Here is a 22,556-nt window from a genome sequence, read left to right on the forward strand (position 1 = left end):
TTCCAACAAAATCAAAAATTTTATGTCGGACGACCTTGAGCCATGCCTTCCCTTCCTTCTTACGTAGGGTGCCTGTCGTATGATTCAATTGACTACATGTACGACGCTAAACATGAACAAGCAATTTGCTTCGTTCCTGTTTCTAATTTGAAGTCTGCTTTTTTTCCACCCACTGACCATAAATGTTACAGGCAAAAGAATTGGTACATGCATTTTTTTCAATGGTTACGTAGTCATCAACAGACTAATAGATGATAACTGGAATTATAACGCAAGTGCCACAAAAAGCACAAAAATGGCATGGCAGCAGCGATGAAGCAAGCAGAACTGAAATAAGTTTTTACTTAACTTAATAACATTGTTTTCCTTTATTTATCTTATAAGGATCACGCGGGAGCAAATGGCCGCGCGGAAGGTGGTCACGCATGCTCTACCGAAATCCGAAGTTTCGAATACACCACGGCAGCGTGTGATTTCTCGAATCTGGAGAATTTGACGCGACTTGTAGAAACACTAGACGGCTACGCAAAAACAAATCAACGGCATGACTCGTACGATTGCTACTGTAAACTTGCACTTATCCGGTAGAGCACTTGGGACATCCGGAGAAGCAGCAATTAGACAGCAGCCGAGAGCTCATAGAGGTGGGAGATAGTTCACGGCCAGACGTGGCGGGACTACGTCGATAGTAAATGTCGTCAGCGCCACGGGCCGATACCGGCAAGCTGCCACAAGCGTGTTGTCGTCATGACGGTTACAACCTTCGTTGATAGGAATACTGGAGTTTCGCGAAAGATACCTTCTGTGGCAATGAACGAAATTCAACGGAACAGCAAGCTGGCAATAAGAAGAAACCGTGTTTCGGTGGGACGCACAGTGTTGACAGAAGAGAGGGGAAGACGCAACGTGGGATATGTGGCTCAGGTCGGTCAGTATGTTGGACGGTTGATGCCGGAAGCTGACGGATTGACAACCTGGAGAGTCGGTGGACCAACGCAACGGAACCGTCGGGATTGGCCGTGAAGGCCGGGTGGGCCGCACGAGAACAACATCCGAAGCATTGTGAACGAGACAAGCGTGGGCATGAGCGACCAAATGCTGTGAGCATGAGTGAGGCGGAGCAGGCAGTGTTGACGTGCTGCAAGAGTAACATTCTACCGGAAACGAATTCCGAGACGGGCCGGAGAATGTTCCGACAACACTGCTGGGGTATTAAAAAACACCCAAAAAGCAAAAACTGAAAATTTGAATTATTGGACCTTTAAAAAAACTCCAGATTTCAGAGCTCAATTGAGATTCAAACCATGTATTTGACTTTCCCTTATATTCGGAGGCAAATCATTTAACCTTCACATTAAAATCAATGAACTTTGCGAACAAATAGCTCCTACGACCATTAGCCATCTTTCAGTTATAATGACACAAAATGGCCCTCTACGCTGTGGTTTCTTTTAAAATGAAAAAACAAATCAAGAATAACATACTAAAAAGGTTATTAAAACGCTAAAACATAATTATTCGAAATTTATATACTTAATAACAAAATAGTAACCTTTATCTCCAGGCTCCTTTACGCCACATCCAAAAGCATGTCTCGAAGGGCGAAAAAAATCATTGAGCTCGCGTTACTTCAAAGCCTCCTCTCCCATTTCCCGACCTCGGCAGCAGGCTCGGCGCGAGGGAAATTGAAGCATAAATAAAGTTAAATGAAAGAAAAACCATTTCCGACATTTTCCGCTTTTTAGCGGGCCCAAGTGAAAGGGCGGCGTCACATCAGCCATGGCCGGGCCACCCGCGAACCCCGCTTCCGAGGGAAAACTTTGCCCATTTCCGTGCTCACCGCCCAAGTCGGTTTGGGGGGTGGTGGTTCGTTCGTCCTCGATGCATTTTCGCTCAGCTATCAAAGGGGGAGGAAAACGCGGTGCAAAGCGAAAAAGCTTGCGGCAAAAAATATGGGTTTTTTCTTCACTTCAATACCGCACAAAACAGCGATAGAAGCATTCCAAGGGGAGAGGTGTAATTTTTGGTTTTAAAAAAATAGTGATAAAAAATAAAAAAAAAATCTATCAAAAATCATGAAAAAATGTATTTATTTGTTTGTTTTGAAAAGGAAAACAAAACTAACTTTAATAAAAGTTACACTGTAGATCACTTTACCTTAAAATTGTGTGAGTATCCGGCTCGATGGCTAAACTAAACAAAAAACGGAAGTCCTCTCACCCTCCTACTACACCGTGGTAACGGAAAGAGGAAGCAGGTGGAGTGGCTCTTATTGTAATTTAATTAGGTTGCCGTTTTTTCACAAAGTTTTTCATTCTATGGCAACTTTTTTTTTGTCATTAATGACGCTGACTTTTTTTTTGGTCCTATCGCGTCCTATCGCGAACACAGCATGTACACACCATTTGGTTCCGGGAGACTCTTGGGCTGGAACCGCAAGTAACTTTAGAAAAAAACGATTCATTTTAAAGTTGACGAAAAACAAAAAGTTATGTTGACTTTTCATTCCAGCTAATAGCTAATCCAACAGTCGGTGGATTAATTTTCATCCTGAAGAAAATATATTCTATTTTTTTTTAAGTTCTAGGTAGTATTAATACGGCTAAAGTTAACTTAACTATTCTTGAATTTGCCTTAGCCAGTCCCTTCGTGCAACTCTCTCACGGTCCTCAAAACACCGTCATTAAAAAAAAATGTCTAGATTATGATTTGATCGAGTTTGAAACACAACCATTAAAAAATTAATAAAACAAACTGTACAACTTCATCATTTAAAAACTAACTTAATCCACCTATGTGGTTGAAGCCTTCCTCACTCATTACCATCAATGGCTGTACATAAATTTCATCTATTTTTTAGATCTGGATTAAAAAAGAACATAAATATCACTTAAGTGGCCATATCTCGAGACAGGGTTGCCAGATCTTCAATGTTTTGAACTCGATGGAAATGTCTTTTGATAACCTAACCAACGATGGGTCGGATGGTGGATCCAGACATAGTTTACATACATTTAAGTGAGATCCGGCTTCAAAAAAGAACATAAATATCACTTAAGTGGCCATATCTCGAGACAGGGTTGCCAGATCTTCAATGTTCTGAAATCGTTGGAAAGGTCTTTTGATAACCTAACCAACAATGGGTCGGATGGTGGATCCAGACATAGTTTACATACATTTAAGTGAGATCCGGCTTCAAAAAAGAACATAAATATCACTTAAGTGGCCATATCTCGAGACAGGGTTGCCAGATCTTCAATGTTCTGAACTCGTTGGAAAGGTCTTTTGATAACCTAACCAACAATGGGTCGGATGGTGGATTCGGACATAGTTTACATACATTTAAGTGAGATCCGGCTTCAAAAAAGAACATAAATATCACTTAAGTGGCCATATTTCGAGACAGGGTTGCCAGATCTTCAATGTTCTGAAATCGTTGGAAAGGTCTTTTGATAACCTAACCAACAATGGGTCGGATGGTGGATCCGGACATAGTTTACATACATTTAAGTGAGATCCGGCTTCAAAAAAGAACATAAATATCACTTAATTGGCCATATCTCGAGACAGGGTTGCCAGATCTTCAATGTTTTGAACTCGTTGGAAAGGTCTTTTGATAACTTAACCAACAATGGGTCGGATGGTGGATCCAGACATAGTTTACATACATTTAAGTGAGATCCGGCTTCAAAAAAGTACATAAATATCACTTAAGTGGCCATATCTCGAGACAGGGTTGCCAGATCTTCAATGTTTTGAACTCGTTGGAAAGGTCTTTTGATAACCTAACCAACAATGGGTCGGATGGTGGATCCGGACATAGTTTACATACATTTAAGTGAGATCCGGCTTCAAAAAAGAACATAAATATCACTTAAGTGGCCATATTTCGAGACAGGGTTGCCAGATCTTCAATGTTCTGAACTCGTTGGAAAGGTCTTTTGATAACCTAACCAACAATGGGTCGGATGGTGGATCCGGACATAGTTTACATACATTTAAGTGAGATCCGGCTTCAAAAAAGAACATAAATATCACTTAAGTGACCATATCTCGAGACAGGGTTGCCAGATCTTCAATGTTTTGGACTCGTTGGAAAGGTCTTTTGATAACCTAACCAACAATGGGTCGGATGGTGGATCCGGACATAGTTTACATACATTTAAGTGAGATCCGGCTTCAAAAAAGTACATAAATATCACTTAAGTGGCCATATCTCGAGACAGGGTTGCCAGATCTTCAATGTTTTGAACTCGTTGGAAAGGTCTTTTGATAACTTAACCAACAATGGGTCGGATGGTGGATCCAGACATAGTTTACATACATTTAAGTGAGATCCGGCTTCAAAAAAGTACATAAATATCACTTAAGTGGCCATATCTCGAGACAGGGTTGCCAGATCTTCAATGTTCTGAAATCGTTGGAAAGGTCTTTTGATAACCTAACCAACAATGGGTCGGATGGTGGATCCAGACATAGTTTACATACATTTAAGTGAGATCCGGCTTCAAAAAAGAACATAAATATCACTTAAGTGGCCATATCTCGAGACAGGGTTGCCAGATCTTCAATGTTCTGAACTCGTTGGAAAGGTCTTTTGATAACCTAACCAACAATGGGTCGGATGGTGGATCCGGACATAGTTTACATACATTTAAGTGAGATCCGGCTTCAAAAAAGAACATAAATATCACTTAAGTGGCCATATTTCGAGACAGGGTTGCCAGATCTTCAATGTTTTGGACTCGTTGGAAAGGTCTTTTGATAACCTAACCAACAATGGGTCGGATGGTGGATCCGGACATAGTTTACGTACATTTAAGTGAGATCCGGCTTCCAAAAAGTACATCATTATCACTTAAGTGGCCATATCTCGAGACAGGGTTGCCAGATCTTCAATGTTTTGGACTCGTTGGAAAGGTCTTTTGATAACCTAACCAACGATGGGTCGGATATTGGATCCGGACATAGTTTACATACATTTAAGTGAGATCCGGATTTATATGAAAACACATTTTTATACATAACTTTTGAACTACTTATTGAAACTTCAATCTGTATAAAACTCGATCTATGGGACCCTAAACCAAGTCGAATGCAACAAGTTCGGGTCAAATCGGTTCAGCCAGTGCCGAGAAACAGCTAGTTTGTTGGTCACATACATACATACACACACACACACACAGACATTTGTTCAGTGTCGATTCTGAGTCGATATGTATACATGAAGGTGGGTCTACGATGTTTTTATACAAAGTTCATTTTTAGAGCAGGATTATAGCCTTACCTCAGTGAGAAAGGCAAAAGATAAGGCGCCTTCCACAATCAACGTATACAGTCATCCCACATATTCGGAACACCCACAAATTCGGAACACTTTTATGATAATTTGTCAATAGCATGCCAAAAGTAGCTTTTCTGTCGATCTTACTATTTTTAGAACCTTCATTTGGACATTATCTTGCTATTTAACTAGTAAAAGAAGTATTTTTTGAACAAAAAACTTCATTCCAAGACTATTTTGTCCAGAGCAGCAAAACACTGCCTCCAAATGGCCCGTTTCATAATTGTGGGATGTTATTGTGCCTCCCACAATTGTGGAACACCTGAATTTAACTGATATTTTCACAAAAAAAGTTATCAAACAATGTATAAAACATCACTAAGCTTGAGTTTCATTGGTTTCAGTGTGTGAAGTCATTATTTGGTAATAAATATGTACTCCTGGAAAGATCCAAAGTTTGTTTACAATCGTAAGAAAAAAGTGTTCCGAATTTGTGGTTTTCAAGGGTCAAAGTAATTCTTCAAAAACTTCATATAAAAGTTAAAATTTCCAGATGTTCGATACAGTATTCGATAGATCGCAAGAAAAGCTTTCAAATGAAGGTGAAAGCGAATCATTAAGTTCAATTATCGATTTGCTATGATTTTTTGAACATTGGCCGATCTGGAAACCGTTCCGAATATGTGGGATGACTGTACCACCTTTGTGGGAGAGGTTTGATTTCCACGCTCCTTCAGTTAAAATTGGTTAAAATGTTGGTTGAGGGTTTGAGGTGACAAGCTAAGTGCCGTTAAGAAGTGCTCTTAGTGCCGATGCATGTCTGGTCTGGGGTGTTATGCTGGGTTATACAAATTCTAAAATTATTGACATTGATTACTGAAACAATGGCTGTTGAATAGAGTGCCCAGAAAATAATACCCCCTGATTCACTAGCAAAACGCTTGTTTGAGTTATTTTAGCATCTGTGCCAATTATGAGCAAATGTGATAAATATCACTAGCGCACACAGGGTGAAGCAAGGTGGCGGAAACTACCCCACCATCCTTATAATTTTATTTCTGGAGTGTTCTTTTTTTTAAAAAAAAGGTCCAATAAACCAAATTTCCATTTTTTTTATTTTTTAAGTGTTTTTGAATCCGCCTTGAGTCAGGGGATTAAAAACACACCCAAAATGCTAAAACTGAAAATTTGGTTTATTGGACCTTTAAAAAAACTCCAGATTTAGGCTCTCCCAAATTTAAAGCTAAATGAAAAATAATAATAAATTTGCAAACTAAACCTGATATTGAGGAGGAATACTAAAACACAGCATTAATATACGTTCAATGAAATCAAACTCATAAATTGTTCAGCCACAACGCATCGGCCCAATTGATGTGGTCTCAAACGATGCAATTAGATTATGTCTCCTATGTAGCCTATCTGAATTCATTAGCATTTGATTTAAAGCGCCAAGCTAGTAGCTTAATTGCTTCAGTATTGTGTTAGCTTTTGGTTACCAGCTAAACGATAGAACTGGATTTGAAGGATAACAAAGTACAGTTGTTGTGAATGATTGCATATTGCGTTCTGAAATGGTTTCTAGAAACAAATAACTTCGAAATTATTTAATTCGAATAAGAACAGTTTGTGCAAGGTTCCCATTTTCATGAACGGTTGTTCACGATTTTCGGAACTCTTTTTTCTCCGTGTATTTAAAATGTTAGATTTTTACATTTATTTTGCCTAGTTTTTTTTTTATTTTCAGCTAAATTTTAGTCACATTCAAATCTCTGAGTAAAAGGTATTTTTCTCTGGTAGAGTAAGTCGAAGAAAGTCACAGCTTCAAAAATCAAAACAGCACGGCACCAGATTACAAACTGTTTGATTTTCCACTTCCATGAGCTCACGTTTTAGTGCCAACCACAAAGCGATGAAACATCACACCAAATGTCAGTGTGACGGCGGCGCTCCGACTAGATTCCGGTTTCCGCGGATATCAGGCGTGAAAGTTGAAATTAAATTAATCCTCCAGATTGCAACGACCACAATTCACAGACAGCCGAATCCGCTCGGAGGCCAAATTCAATTATAGTTTCGAAACACATTCGGTTGCAGCATCAACCGGCACGAAGTTCCATCCGCGCGGGACGAACAACTTTGACACCGGTTCCGGCAATCAGGCCGGAAATCCAGACCAGACCACATTTCTACCTTCATTAGGGGTGCGGCCAAGTTTACGCTCATCGATTCGCCGTTTTTACTTCACGCACGTATTGCTAAAAATTAGAAATGCTACCTCCGGATTTCGCCACTCCCAGCGCGTTACACCACTCAAGGACCATCGTCCCCGTTCCCCTGGAAATCCCGGGGCCCAGGAACGTGGAGTAATGTGGGTGAATTGTGCCTGGAACGTGACTGCCTCTCGAAAGCTCTGCCAGGCACCGAAAAGTCTATATATGGGAAACTTTTATTGCAATTTACTGTCAGCAGGTGCGTGTTATTGGCTTTGGTGCCACTTGGAGGCTTCACTTCCAGGAAACCTGGCGACGGGAAGTTTACTGGTTTTTACACTTGGGAACTGGGAGGAAAACATTCAACAGTTGAATTACTTCCACATTTTTTTCATTCATTTTTATTGAGCCTCAAACAAATAACGTCTCGGTTGCAACACTTCAAAAGCTCAAATGAACCAACCTCATTATGTTACATTTAACGGCAACTCCGCATTTCTATGAAAGACATCATAGAAAAATAAAACCTACTGTCGCTCAATAAGGGCTGTTAGTGTGTCATCATAAGATTTGGACTTCTGTGGATAGACGACAAATGGAATTCAGAGTAAAATCTAGAGATAACTTTCAAAACAACCTATGAGTCAAGTTTTCTGGGCATCCTAGTGATCATGGACAAAAGTCATCCATTAGGACAAAGCTCAAGCAAAGGGGTCGAGGCAACTTTTCCCGATTTCGTGTGAGTTGGTAGAGAATTACCAACATAGGAAACCCATCCTATTGGTGAAAATTGCTTTTTCAATTTCTTTTGGAAAACACTCCATAATAGTACCTTGCTTTCATCATAAGATATTTTGTATCATGTCACTTTCTTTGTTTTGAATTGAAAGAAGATTCATTCTTTAGTAAGAAAGGCTCTATCTCACTCCTGGTGGGATTAAATCGGGCTTTAAATTCAAGATGGCGGCCAATATGGCGGTGACGAAATATTGAAAAAATGCATTTTATTATTTAATAAGCAATCAACTATTTGACTTAAATGGGGTCGCAGAATTCGAATTTGATGTTTAAAACAAGAAGAAGAAAAAAAAAATGTCCGTGATTCGATTATCCGAAGTCCCGTACAAACCTTCGGATAATCGAAACTTCGGATAATCGAGGCTTCGGATAATCGAGTCTGGACTATATATAATAGGGTGGGTACGTTTTTCAAAAAGTTCTCCGATCAAGTTTTAGTATGGTTCCCCTTGTAGGGCATACCTATAGGGACTTTCATGCCAAATATCAGCTCATTTGGTTGTAAACTGGCTGCGCGCATCAGGGTTAAAGTTTACATGGGAATTACTATGGGAAATTAGAACTTTTTGTTCAAACGCTCCTACAGGTCTGGGAAAATCACGCGCCAACTTCTGGTATAGTCAGGCCTATGGGGAATGGTCTGGAGAACACTTTTCCCGAAGAGAGCATATGGATTCGTTTTACCTAGAGCTGGCGCATCGGCAAACAATCCGATGTCTCCGGAATCAACGGTTTTCCCCCAAATAGCATCAAATTTTCCTTAGCATGCTATGAAAGTTTGATGAACACCGCGACGCCATATGTCAGACAGCTACCACGTGGTTGAAATATTAGCAACAAAACACAAATTTGCTATGCAAAGATTCTGAATTCAACTAAATAATCAGGATTGCTCGAAATGTTCATTTTCTAGTAAAAAGAAAATTTGGAATTGAATATTCCAGCAATTTCTAACCCACGTGGTAGCTACCTGACATATGGCGTCGTAGTGTGCATCGAACTTTCATAGCATGCTAAGGAAAATTTGATGCTTTTTCAGGGAAACTCGTTGATTCCGGAGACATCGGATTGTTTACCGATGCGCCAGGTCTAGGGACAACGAAACCATATGCTCTCTTCGGGAAAAGTGTTCTCCAGACCATTCCCTTAGGCCTGACTATACCAGAAGTTGGCGCGTGATTTTCCCAGACCTGTAGGAGCGTTTGAACAAAAAATTTCAATTTCCCATAGTAATTTCCATGTAAACTTTAACCCTGATGCGCGCAGCCAGTTTACAACCAAATGAGCTGATATTTGACATGAAAGTCCCTATAGGCATGCCCTACAAGGGGAACCATACTAAAACTTGATCGGAGAACTTTTTGAAAAACGTACCCACCCTAATATATAATATAGTATATAGTATATGGAAGTAGTGCACACTGTAGACCAAACCATATGAAAATTTGGGTTTCCAGACATTTTTTCGATTTTTCCCATACAAACTTCACCTTCGAGTATCAATAGGTTAATGTTGACCGATTTTGCTCAAATTTGGACCAGAGTCCTAAAATAGCTCTGGGCACCCTAATGATTACGAATCTGAGGTCCGTTTTTTGATATCTCCTGATGGAAGGGCGGTACGACCCCTTCCATTTTTGAACATGCAAAAAAGAGGTGTTTTTCAATAATTTGCAGACTGAAACGATGATGACAAAGAAATTTTGTGTCAAAGGGAATTTTATTTAAAATTGGACGCACGATTAGATGGCGTAGGGGAGTTTGGGGTAATATGGACAGTGGGGGTAATTTGGACACCCCTTTAAAAATCACGTTTTCTTCAGATATAAAGTGAAAACGGCAATTTAAGTGATAAGGCTAGTACTAGTAATGGGCTAGGAGTATGGACAAACCAAAAAACTTGGAATAAGTTAAGTAGTTTTGGTATAATATGTAAAAGCAGTGTTCCCACTAGCCTAAGCCATCGGCTAGGCTAGGTTCATTTTTCTGGTTCAGGTTCACTCCACACGTCGGCAAGCATCGTCGGCTCAGGCTCAACGAGCGCCGTGAGCCATGGTTCATTTGGTTCAAACCAGGCGAGGCTAGCCAAAATGAACCATTGGCTTGAACCAGGCTTGAACCTGATCAAAGAATGTTAGGCTAAACGGCGAGCTCTGTTACACCATGATACTGTTCAACCCTAAATCTACTACTGCGTAACAGTGTTACACCGTAGCAGTGTTACACCGTAACAGTGTTACACCGTAGCAGTGTTACACCGTAACAGTGCTACACCGTAGCAGTGTTACACCGTAACAGTGTTACACCGTAGCAGTGTTACACCGTAACAGTGTTACACCGTAGCAGTGTTACACCGTAACAGTGTTACACCTTAACAGTGTTACACCGTAACAGTGTTACACCGTAACACTGTTACACCGTAACATTGTTACACCATAACATTGTTACACCGTAACACTGTTACACCGTAACATTGTTAAACCGTAACATTGTTACACTGTAACATTGTTACACCGTAACACTGTTACACCGTAACACTGTTACACCGTGACACTGTTACACCGTAACACTGTTACACCGTGACACTGTTACACCGTGACACTGTTACACCGTGACACTGTTACACCGTAACACTGTTACACCGTAACACTGTTACACCGTAACACTGTTACACCGTAACACTGTTACACCGTAACACTGTTACACCGTAACACTGTTACACCGTAACACTGTTACACCGTAACACTGTTACACCGTAACACTGTTACACCGTAACACTGTTACACCGTAACAGTGTTGCAACGAATGTTGTGGTGTAACAATGTTACGGTGTAACAATGTTACGGTGTAACAATGTTACGGTGTAACACTGTTACGGTGTAACAATGTCTCATCATTATATTTGTTACACGGTAGCATTGTTGCACCGTAACACTTATGCATAGTCATAGTTTTCATTAGCCGGGTTAGCCTGGCTTAAGCCATGGTTCATGGTTCACTGAACCAGGATTGAACCACAAAAGGAGGCTTAAGCCGAACCAATTTTATTGGTGAACCTAGCCTAACCGGTTCATTTGGGAACTCTGTGTAAAAGTTTCCAAAGGGTGGTTGGCACTGCCTTAAATTCTAATATTTGAAGGTTAGGAAATAAGGTTTTGCAGGGGTTATATGGCAAAAAAGTGGACATTTTTTGTTTAAGGGGGTTGCTTGGACGATGCTAGAGATATGTACGTATAAAAATTGTGCATTTTATCCATTTTTATCATTAAAAATTGCAAATTATGATAGAATATGCTATGGGGGTAATTTGGACATGCCTTGTGGGGTAATTTGGACATACCTGAAAGTCTAACTGTCAGGCAACAAAAAAGTAACTTTCATGGTTGGATGAGTTTTTAAAGGGATTTAGATAAATTTAGAGGGATTTAATATGTCAAATCAATCAAAAAGGAATGTGAGCAATGAGAACTTACACAAAATCCCTATTTTTTAATTTAGATGAATTTATTCCAATATTCGAATTGATTGTGGGTCTCGTGGCGCAGGGGTAGCGGCTTCGGCTGCCGATCCCGATGATGCTATGAGACGCGGGTTCGATTCCCGCCTTATCCACTGAGCTTCTATCGGATGGTGAAGTAAAACGTCGGTCCCGGTTTCTCCTGTCTCGTCAGAGGCGCTGGAGCAGAAATCCCACGTTAGAGGAAGGCCATGCCCCGGGGGGCGTAGTGCCAATAGTTTCGTTTTCGAATTGATGAAAATCTGATTAATGTACATTTGGCGTTCAACAAGACTCTAATGTTAATTGCTTTTAATTAATTTCTTTGACATTTCTAATTTGTATGCTGAATTACAATAATAATTAAGTTTGAAGGGCTACAGAATGTAAAATAAAAAAAAATGATATTTTCAGGCTAGTAAATTCTATATAAAGATTGATTTACATAAGCATAAACGATACCTTAATCACTAAAAACTAAACTTGTGCCTAATCCAGAATCAATGTTAAAATCATTTCAGTATTAATGATTAAATTATGTATACTACACTGATCTATTTGTTATCTTCCTATTGAATTATAGTTCTATCACAAAATCATTATTTAAATCTTTGATGAAATATTGTGAGCAAAACAACACTTCAAAATATAAAGCAATTACAAAACCAGGTTGAAGGATAAAAAACATGCCTAAAAAATCAAATGTTAGACTTATTCTTCAACATGTGTCCAAATTACCCCACAAAAGGTGTTCATATTACCCCACAAGGTATGTCCACATTACCCCACAAGGCATGTCCAAATTATCCCACAAGGCATGTCCAAATTACCCCATAGGGGTGTTCATATTACCCCCACAATGTGGGGGTAATTTGGACACCTTTTAATTTTTGCGATAAAAATGGTATTTTCATCAAAATTTATCGAAATGAATGACATTTTTCCATCAAATATGGTCTCCCTTATCCTCTGGTGTCATCCACATTCCTTTAAAATATCCATACAGCCCGTGACAGAGCAATTTCCTTAGGGTGTCCAAATTACCCCACACTCCCCTACTAAACATTAAAAAAACTATTTTTCACCGAAAAAAAAACACTCAACTGTATAACATTTTGGAAGATGTAATTTTGAGGGAAATTTAATGTACTTTTCGAATCTACATTAACCCAGAAGGGTATTTTTTTCATTTAGAACAACATTTTCCATTTAAAAAATTTGTGTTTTTTTCTAACATTGCAGGGCTATTTTTTAGAGTGTTAAAATGTTTTACAATTACAAAAAAATTGATATATGAATAAAAACATAAAGGGTTTGCTTGTAACCATCACGAGCAGAGCCGTACCTAGGGTCCACGGCGCCCTTGGCGAAGCATCAATTTGGCGCCCCTCCAAATTTTTCATCATTTTGATATGTTTACTTAAATTTTCAGCGATTGCTTCAAAGAGTTTTAATAATATAATGGTAATTGATTGAATAAATATAACAGCTAAAAAATACAACCACAATTTAATTCTTTGAAGAATATTCAAATTAATGTTTTATTATTTTTAAACCATTTCAATCGATTTATATCTTTCCAATACAGATAGGTTGTAACGAAAGGGTGCTTTAGGATTAATGTTGACTGAAAATAGCAGAGTGTTGTTTTATCGTTTTAAACAGAATTTGATCTGACCTAGCTTAAATTTCATTGTATCAGCATTTTCCCGCATTCCTGAAAAAATATTTTAACTGATTAGGAAATGGACTCCTTTTCAAACTTGTTTTTGGATGGATTCCTTTTGAAACTATTTTTTTTTCAATTTATTTTTGAAAACAATATTTCTCTTCTCTGTGACTGTGTTTTTTGATTGATATAAAATTCCTAAAATTTGTTTTTTGAAAATTCATAGCTTCAAACAAAGGCAATTAGTTTTTACCTTTTAACACATTGAAATTTTTGTGTTTATTTTTCGACATCTAAAGTTTCTTAAAATTTTGTATAAAAACCATTACACTCAAATAGAGGGTGACGAGCGGGAATTCCCGGGAAATCGATCATTTTTGGACCTCTCGATTCCCGGGAAATTTGGTCGAAGCAAAATTATATAAAAAAATAAAAAAAAAAATTGAAAATTCGAAATTGTTCAGAACATTGGGTGTTCAATGTAAGATGTTCAAGTTCGAATGAACCAATGCTTCTCTTATCTTCTAATTCAGAAAGTGTAAATTTTAACTTATTAAAAATTCAAACATCTATAATTGGGAAAACTTAAAATAATGTGGACCCCAAAATTAACCTTAAAGCATACTTAGCAGTTAGCCACAAGAAGAAAGTCTATTTTTTTTATATTTTTGTTTATTATTTCTAAGAGTATAATTTTCATATCCTCTATCAAGCATAGCAATTCTTATATTCCATTTTTTTTATTCTTATTATTTTAATTTCGCTGTATCAAGGTAATTTCCTTTTTTGATGTCATGGAGTGTTTTGTGTTTCGCTTAAACCTCAATATTAAATTATATCTTAGAAAAAAAACTCTGGAAATCTTTGTAAAGTCCGCCAAATGTGAACATTCGGGTTTTCCGGATCACTATTTCTTCAATGCATATTTACAGTTTTAAAAAAGAAAAAAAAATATTAAAATTGTTGTTTTGAGTCGCTATTTATTATATTGTAAAAATCCCGATACTGGGAAATTATATATTAGCTATTTTGTTATTTCACAAAAATCTAATAACAAGTTCATACAACAAGTTGTATTGCAGATTCAGAAAAAAATCAAGAAGTAGATGATAGTTCCCAAAAATAATGAGGCTACTAATTAACGTTTCATTAAATAAGCATGAATATATCGCAACTGAATTCATTGAAAAGAAACACATTTATAACTTTTCTTTATACATTACTGGCACTACTGGCATAGTTATAAACACTACCAGGTCCCGGGAATTCCCGGGAAATTTCCAAATTCAACTCTCGATTCCCGGGAAATTGAAAATCTCGAGAATAGTCACTCTCTACACACAAAGCTTTTAGAACCGTTTGTGTAAATGTGAAAATATAGGCGAAATTACACTGGATAGCCCAACACATGGAATCCATGAAATAAAAAAAAATGTATGTGGAAGATAAGCAACTTTATCCATTCCATTAAAACATAACAAAACAAAAAATTTCAAGGAAAATGTTACTAACATTCTTAAAATTGTTGACCCTAGAAGCAAAATTAAGTGGAACTTTGTGTTTTCCCAAAAAATATTGCTGTTTTTGGGGTTGGAATTTTGCATTGGTTTAAATTCTAATGGGTCCGCGATAATGGTATTTCTGCAAATCAAAATTATACAAGAAATTGTATAATATTTTACTTTTACGACTAAAAAGTTGGTGGGCATGCCAATCTATGCAACTTTGTCGAAGACACCCAAATTTTACTTTTTCACTCTTGCTAAAAGCAATTGAATACAAGCAGCAGAATATAATATATTTAGAGCAATTTATGTGCTCTTAAAAAACCAACATTTTTATGTTGAAAAAAAAATATTTTGCTAGAAATTTAACAAAAGTCAAAGCATTTTTTGTGATAGAAATATTCAATTTAAACACCTCAGTATTTCGAAAACGTAGGCCAATCTCAACGCACAAGATTGCATTTAAAACGATAAAAATATCTCAAATGCCATTTTCTTTAAACTTGAAATATCTTATTCTTTTTATTTCAGATTTTCAATAGAAATGTGTAAATTTCAATTAGATAGCTGATTATATAAAAAAAATACTTCAAAACATAAAAAAGCTTGATGGTTCCTGATGCTGGAAAAAATGGTGAAATTTAAATTGAATTTTGTATACTGTAGTTGAAATATAAAATCTCTACCTATTTCAAAGAATTGTTATAAAACCCTGAAATTTTTGCCACTTGAGCGCCCCCTTTGATAAATGAATTGAGAGAATTTAATTTTAAATTTAATTCTGGTACAATTATTGAAATAGTTGATTTTGGCGCCCCAAGTGTTATAAGTAATATTTGTAATAAATATTCCGACCAAGATTATCGAGTTATTTTGTAGTCCTACTTTAAAATTTGGCGCCCCTTTTGTTCTGAATACCTTTGTAGGATTTTATAATAACATGACAAATTTGTACAATCATCGTTTTCGGCGCCCCCCAAGGGCTGGCGCCCTTGGCGGTCGCCAACAGCGCCAACCCCTAGGTACGGCGCTGATCACGAGTTATCGAGATATACGAAGTTCTTAAAAAATGAAGTTCAGCCTGCATACATTTGGCTTTGTTTGCGAGTTTGGCATACTGTCAATCACAACAAGTGCGAGTTTGTTTATTTGCCATTGTCTAATAGCTCCATCAGAAATAATTTTCTATTTGAATTTTATGGACACTTGAAATAATTGTAATGGCTTTTGCTTTTGTTTCTAGCGGTCACTAGTGCAACAATCTTACTGATCATGGAGCTTTAAATAAAATGTTTCTTTTTAAAGAAGGTTTATTTCCTTTCCTCAGTAAAAAATGTCAAAATAAAATTCTAAATTATTACTTTTGAAATCGGAAATTTGTTTGTTTCAACGACGACTGTTGGCCACATTGAGTACGTTTAAAAACATATATTTTGTGAAAAATTGTGCACCACAATCCCATTTTACTATGAATGCGCGGCCTTCCCGCAATAACCACTCGTGTCGTCCCCGGACCACAATAGATGTGTTTTTGTGTAAAGCGCGCACAAAATATCGAAAACGCGTTCTTTTATTAATTTATACAATTATGCTCGTAAATTCATATTTGACATATTTTCGTGCCTGGCCACACATACATTGCCTGCTGGCCAAAATCCAAACGTGCCTCTCGTAACCTGAACAGACACCACGACCGTATGGGTGTTTGTGAATGTGTGTATGTATGTGTGAGCGAATGCGATAGGGTGCAAAATTGTTTACACAAAGGATTGTCCCCCTTTTCCGATAAGCGATTACAGCTTCCGGAACGTCCTCGATAATCGTTGTTATTTAATTCTTATTTTATTTATGGTTCCAGTGCAAAAACCATACACAAACAATATACTTCACCAGTGCATAACAAGCATTCCTCTCACCCACCCTTGTACCTACTACACCCACTCACAAAATTTGTTCCTCAATATGTGTGAACATTTGCACGACAATTCCCACATGCTCTGCCATTTAGTATAGCGCTTAATGCAGCTTTTTCTACGGGGTGAAGTAGCAAATTTTGTTAGTTTTTTTTCAGCAAGTTGAGTTTAGATTTTTTTAGGCTGAATCCTACATTTATCATCGATGTTCTGCTGAGTTGCATTCATACGACGAGTGCTGAAAAAATCGAACTATGCAACGAGTTTGGCCTTCGTGTGTTAGGTCAACGCATAAACCAAAACAGTGTCGAAATGATACTTGTTGATACAAGTGCTGAAAAGTTGAACATTTTCAATACAAAATTATTAAAAAGCTTTTTTTTTAAATTCCGCCTTGAAACTACTTACTTTTCATGTCATACTCGAACGACGAAAAATCCTACTTTCCTCTACCAGAAATAATAGAATCGAATAACACTTTGAAATTAATGCTGAAAAGTTGAACTTTTCAGCACTTGATATGAAAAGTAGTACTTTTCAACATTTAAACGGTACTTCGACTAAATATATGAACATTTGATTTACAATTCCATTCAAAGAGTGTTTTTGGGAATTACAAAAAATGTTGTATGGAACTCGTTGCAAAACTTGATTTTTTCAGCACTCGTCGTATTTCTTCAACTCGGTGAACCTCGTTGGATAAATGTACGACTCGTGCTGAAAAAATCTTCTTTTCGCAACTTGTTGCATAAACTACTTTTTTGCAATTCCGCTGTGAAACTGTCAACTTTTCCTGTCCTTCTGGAGAAACGAAATGGCCTACTTTTCCCTACCAAAAATAACAGAATGGAAAATTAATATCTTTCAATAACAGTGCTGAAAAGTTGGATAAAAGACATAAATTCCATTCGACTCTTACGACTCGTGCTGAAAAAACTGCTTTTTACAACTTGTTGCACAAACTACTATTTAACAATATCAACGACAATAAATTTCACAAAATGCCACATTTACCAATTCTACCCTATGATACACCCAAACAAGCATAAAAGTATGTCACCAAAGATCCCCTTTACCCCCCTGATGCAGCATTTGTCCCCTCACACGCCACAGAGCGAGTGGCCCCCACGCTGAACTCAATTGGTTTTTATAGCACGTGTTTTTCACATCGTTGGTTCTGTCGGCATCGGCCAAAACCATCAGACAAGAGTAGCGTTGATGCCGTCCAAAGATAAAATAATCACCCATCGAACAAATGGATTATATCGATGAAAGATACTCCACACAGCAGTGCCGACTGCTGAGTAGAATCATTTTTTGATAACGATGCGATTTTCCTTTTTTTTACTATTTTGCTGCCCTCTTTCCAATCCGTTTCCTGCAGCGCCGACGGAGAGTACGTGGTGACGACCTTGACCAAGGCCATCCTCCACTACACCGGCAAGGTCATCTGGACGCCGCCGGCGATCTTCAAGTCCTCGTGCGAGATCGACGTCCGCTACTTCCCGTTCGACCAGCAGACGTGCTTCATGAAGTTCGGCTCCTGGACGTACGACGGCAATCAGGTAGGTTTTCTCGGTGCCAAGTTACACTAGTTTGCATTTCTGTATAAAATAATTAAAACAAAAAACAAACATATAGCAGATACACCCACTTGAACGAAGCGCAGCAGAAACAGTCATTCAAGTCTTGCTACATTGAATGACAGTTTTGCTGATGAAAATTGCCTTTTTGTTCTTGGATTCTTACAGTATGTAAAAAAAGTATTTACACCCCTTGGGCACTATGCACATATTGTGATGAAACATCTAAACAATTTAATGTTGAGAGAAACCTAGTACTATGTTTTGTTCAGAAACTCATGCCAGACATTTTGCTACAAAAAGCTCATGAAAAGATGATTTCTATAAAAGGTTATATAACAAATACTATTACGAAAATAAAAAAGGTGCAAAAAAAGTTTGTACACCTTTCGAAAAATTAACATAAATAATGTTATTTGTTGACAAATCACCATAAATCCAGTCTCCCAACTCCAAATAGGCATCCTTGACTGATTAAAAAAATAATTTGGATTGAATATAAAGTTTACTAACTACTTAGTATAAAAGTTTATATAACTCTGGAAATTCTATATAAAACTTATCTAAACTTAATTTTGCAAACTTTTAATTCAACTAAATGTCAATATATTACCATAGAATTGCTAAATAAACATTTTGGAGTGGGTATAACACCGTTTTGGGGGTATTTGTATCGATAGAATAGATTTTTCGTTGGAATTTCGTACCAACCCGGAATTACGTCGTCGGAAAATCCGCCGGCATCCAAACCGGTCCACAATTCTTAAGTCAACCTATGTGGCATCGGAAAGGGCATAAAATTTCCGATCTTTTGATACCCATACATCTAGGTTTTCTATAAAACCCACGTTTTTAAATACCTGGGCAAAAAGTAAGTTTGATCCACGAGAACAAAAATTACGAAATTCCATACATTTTTGGCAGATTGCTCAAACAAAACCATAACAACGTTTTTACCTAGGTATTTAAAATCGTGGGTTTTATAGAAAACCTAGATGTATGGGTATCAAAAGATCGGAAATTTTATGCCCTTTTTGTAGCAAAATGTCTGGCATGAGTTTCTGAACAAAACGTAGTACTAGGTTTCTGTCAACATTAAATTGTTTAGATGTTTCATCACAATATGTGCATAGTGCCCAAGGGGTGTAAATACTTTTTTTACATACTGTAAGTAACGTCATGATTCGAATACCCGGACGCTTCGAAACCCGGACACTTCATCTTGTTTTATCAATTATTTGGATATAAGTTCGCCTTATGAATGTCAAAACTGTGTTATTTGATGAATTCCAACATCAACTTTCATTTAAAGTTTGTTTGAACGCTGTAGTTAATGCCAAAACAATTAAATACAATTAAATTTTATGTTTACCAAAAATGCGAAACATTTCACTTGAAATATTTCATAGGCGTTCGAAGCACCGGGAAGGCAAAGCAGAAATTTATGGTTTCGATTTCCTTAAATTCTAGCAAATTTTTATATAAAATATCGATTGTTTTAATGTTAACAGCTTATTTGAGACCTAAAGAATGCCATTCACTAACATTTCAGTCCAAATTTGTGCGATTCATAAGTAAAAACGAGTGTCCGGAATTCGAAGCAAAAGTGTCCGGATTTCGAATCAGCATTTATCAGTGTCCGGGATTCGAAGCACAACAAGCTATTTTAATTTTAAAATTCTGATGAAAAATTGTTAGAAAAGACCTATTTTGCATGCATTTTCTTGAAACTGACTGTTAATACTACATCCTGATGATATTTCTTTATTTCCAACTTATTACATGATGTTTTGTCAGCTATAACAAAAATGATATGCTACTAAGTGTCCGGATTTCGAATCATGGCGTTACTCAGATATTCAGCAATCATTTGACAGTATTCCTATTGTGGCCTAACATTATGTGTCAATTCATACGTCAATAAAATAAAAGGTGTTTTAAATAAATAATTTGGAAGGCAGTTTAATCATATTTGTTGTGGTAAAGTTACGAAACATCGAAAAACTTTGAATAAACTTCGTTTCGAATGCTGTCCTATTCGTATAATATGAATTTTCCACAGATTACCACCCTCTTGTCAGCATATTTCTGGCCATAATTCATGATTATTTATTATGCTGTTGTGCGTTTCCTATCAAAAACATTTTTACGCAACAAACAGCAACTTATCATCCGCTCTCCAGTTGACACTGTCTTATTTGTATTTTTCGGCTACATCTGGCCATCTCGGCTTCCCCCCGGGTTCTGCGAAGAAAATCTCCCATAGGAGACGGAGAAGACCGGCAATGGTTTTGCAGTTTAATGAAGTTCGTGTTCGTGGCAGTGAGTTTTTCCTTGTTTTTGCCCCCAGCTCGCGCCCGGATGAAAACTTGACGCCCAGTAATTGGCAAACATTTTTTACTCTGACATTGCTTATTAATTTTGCGCCTTTCCGGGACGAAACGAAACGAACCGGACCCCGGACAACTGCGTCAGTCTGTCGTGGTTTGGCATTACATTATTCCATTATTTATTCGTGAAAAAGAGACTCGACTATGACTTGGCTTGGCTTGGACACGCGATAGCCCAAAGGCGATGGCGCAAGCTGATTTATTTCCTCGTGAATGGCAGCTTTCAACAACGGCGATGTGGTCGGTGATGCACAACAACAAACGCTCCCCGCCAACGTCCGTGATGGAATCTAATTTTTCAGCTATGGAAAAAAACTGAAGTTTCTAAGTGATGTGAAAATGGGATTAATTTATATTTTGAACGCGTGCTGTAAAGAAAATAAGTTGCAAGTATAGGATGAAATACACCAAAAAAGTTTCCGAAGCCAAATTTTTCAGATTTTCAATATTCTTTGAAATTAGCCATTCAAAAACGATAAAGTAAACCAAGAAGACAACAACAAAATATTTTCGAAAATATCAGATTTGGTTGAACATTGGAAGAGTTATGTTCCATTTCATAGATAAAGAACGACTTTCTCTAGAATTAATAGTTCATCCCGCCTTTTGATTTAATGACCATACCCAACACAGAAAAAATATGGTATACATCAGGGAATGGTTGCCAACTTGTGTAAAAAATGTGTGATATTGTATCAAGAACTTATGAAGTTTTTAATAGGTTCACATTTTCACACATTTTTTGGTAAAATTACTCAAAAAAGATGTAATATTTAACCAACAGAATTTTCAACCTTCCAAAATTCACCTTTTTTCTGCGTACTGAAAATTATTTATGAATTAGATAAAATTATTTTCAAAAATTTCTAAAATTTTAATACCATTCGTGGAGCAATATTTGAAAAGGGTGCATCAGCATTTTGAAAATTATCAGGTGATAGGTAACGTTGTGAATAAATGAAATGTGTAATATTGGAAGTTGTAATATCACCATCTTTATTGTGTGATAACCTCAATTTAGACTAAAAACGGGCAAGACAACTGAATTATTGTGATTTTTTTAGATTTTAAGAGGTATAATTAGGCCGATGCAAATATTTTCAGAAGTTTTTGTTTCTCGGCTAAAAAAGTATAAAAAATGAAATAACAAGTTATAGTCTCTACATAGTGATGAAAAAGTGATTTAGAATACATTTGGCACTAGTTCAGGTGTTTTCCAATCATAACTTTTCAAAAAATGTAAGATTTGACGAAAACAAAAAAAAAGCGAAATAAAAACTTTTTGCGGTACTGTACATCGAAAAATTCAATAGATTTTAAAAAAACCCAAACCAGGTAAAAGTTCTTTAGAAATTTGGAAGCTTTTTAAAAATAAAATTTATATAATATTTAACAGTCTTAAAAAAATTCTGACATGCAAAATTATACCTGTTTCCTAATGTAATTTTACTATGATTTTACCATGAGTAAAAAAATGGAAGCCAGGTCTATTGTTGTATTATAAATCGAGTTCGGTAAAAAAAAATTACTCGAAGTCGGAAAAATTTAATAAAAAATAGGGCGTCTAATTTTCCCGGGTTTTGAGTTTCCCAGGAAACGGGAAAAATATTTTTTGAACTTCGGGAATTCCCAGAATCCCGGGAAATTTTTGAAGCAGTCATAAAATTTATGTTTTCATTATAGTTGTTATGTTTTTCAAGCTTAA

General features: G+C 37.0%; 1 protein-coding gene across 1 annotated transcript in view; it reads left to right on the top strand.

Moving 5' to 3' along the window:
- Positions 1-22,556, top strand: part of LOC6039226 (acetylcholine receptor subunit alpha-like 2) — a 77,614-nt gene that overhangs the window by 26,218 nt on the left and 28,840 nt on the right. The window contains exon 4 of the mRNA XM_038259016.1: positions 18,263-18,443. Coding sequence (XP_038114944.1) covers positions 18,263-18,443 — 181 coding nt within the window. The remainder of the gene's footprint in view (positions 1-18,262; positions 18,444-22,556) is intronic.

The sequence above is a fragment of the Culex quinquefasciatus genome, chromosome 3, assembly GCF_015732765.1.
Source record: "Culex quinquefasciatus strain JHB chromosome 3, VPISU_Cqui_1.0_pri_paternal, whole genome shotgun sequence".
Classification (NCBI taxonomy): Eukaryota; Metazoa; Arthropoda; class Insecta; order Diptera; family Culicidae; genus Culex; species Culex quinquefasciatus.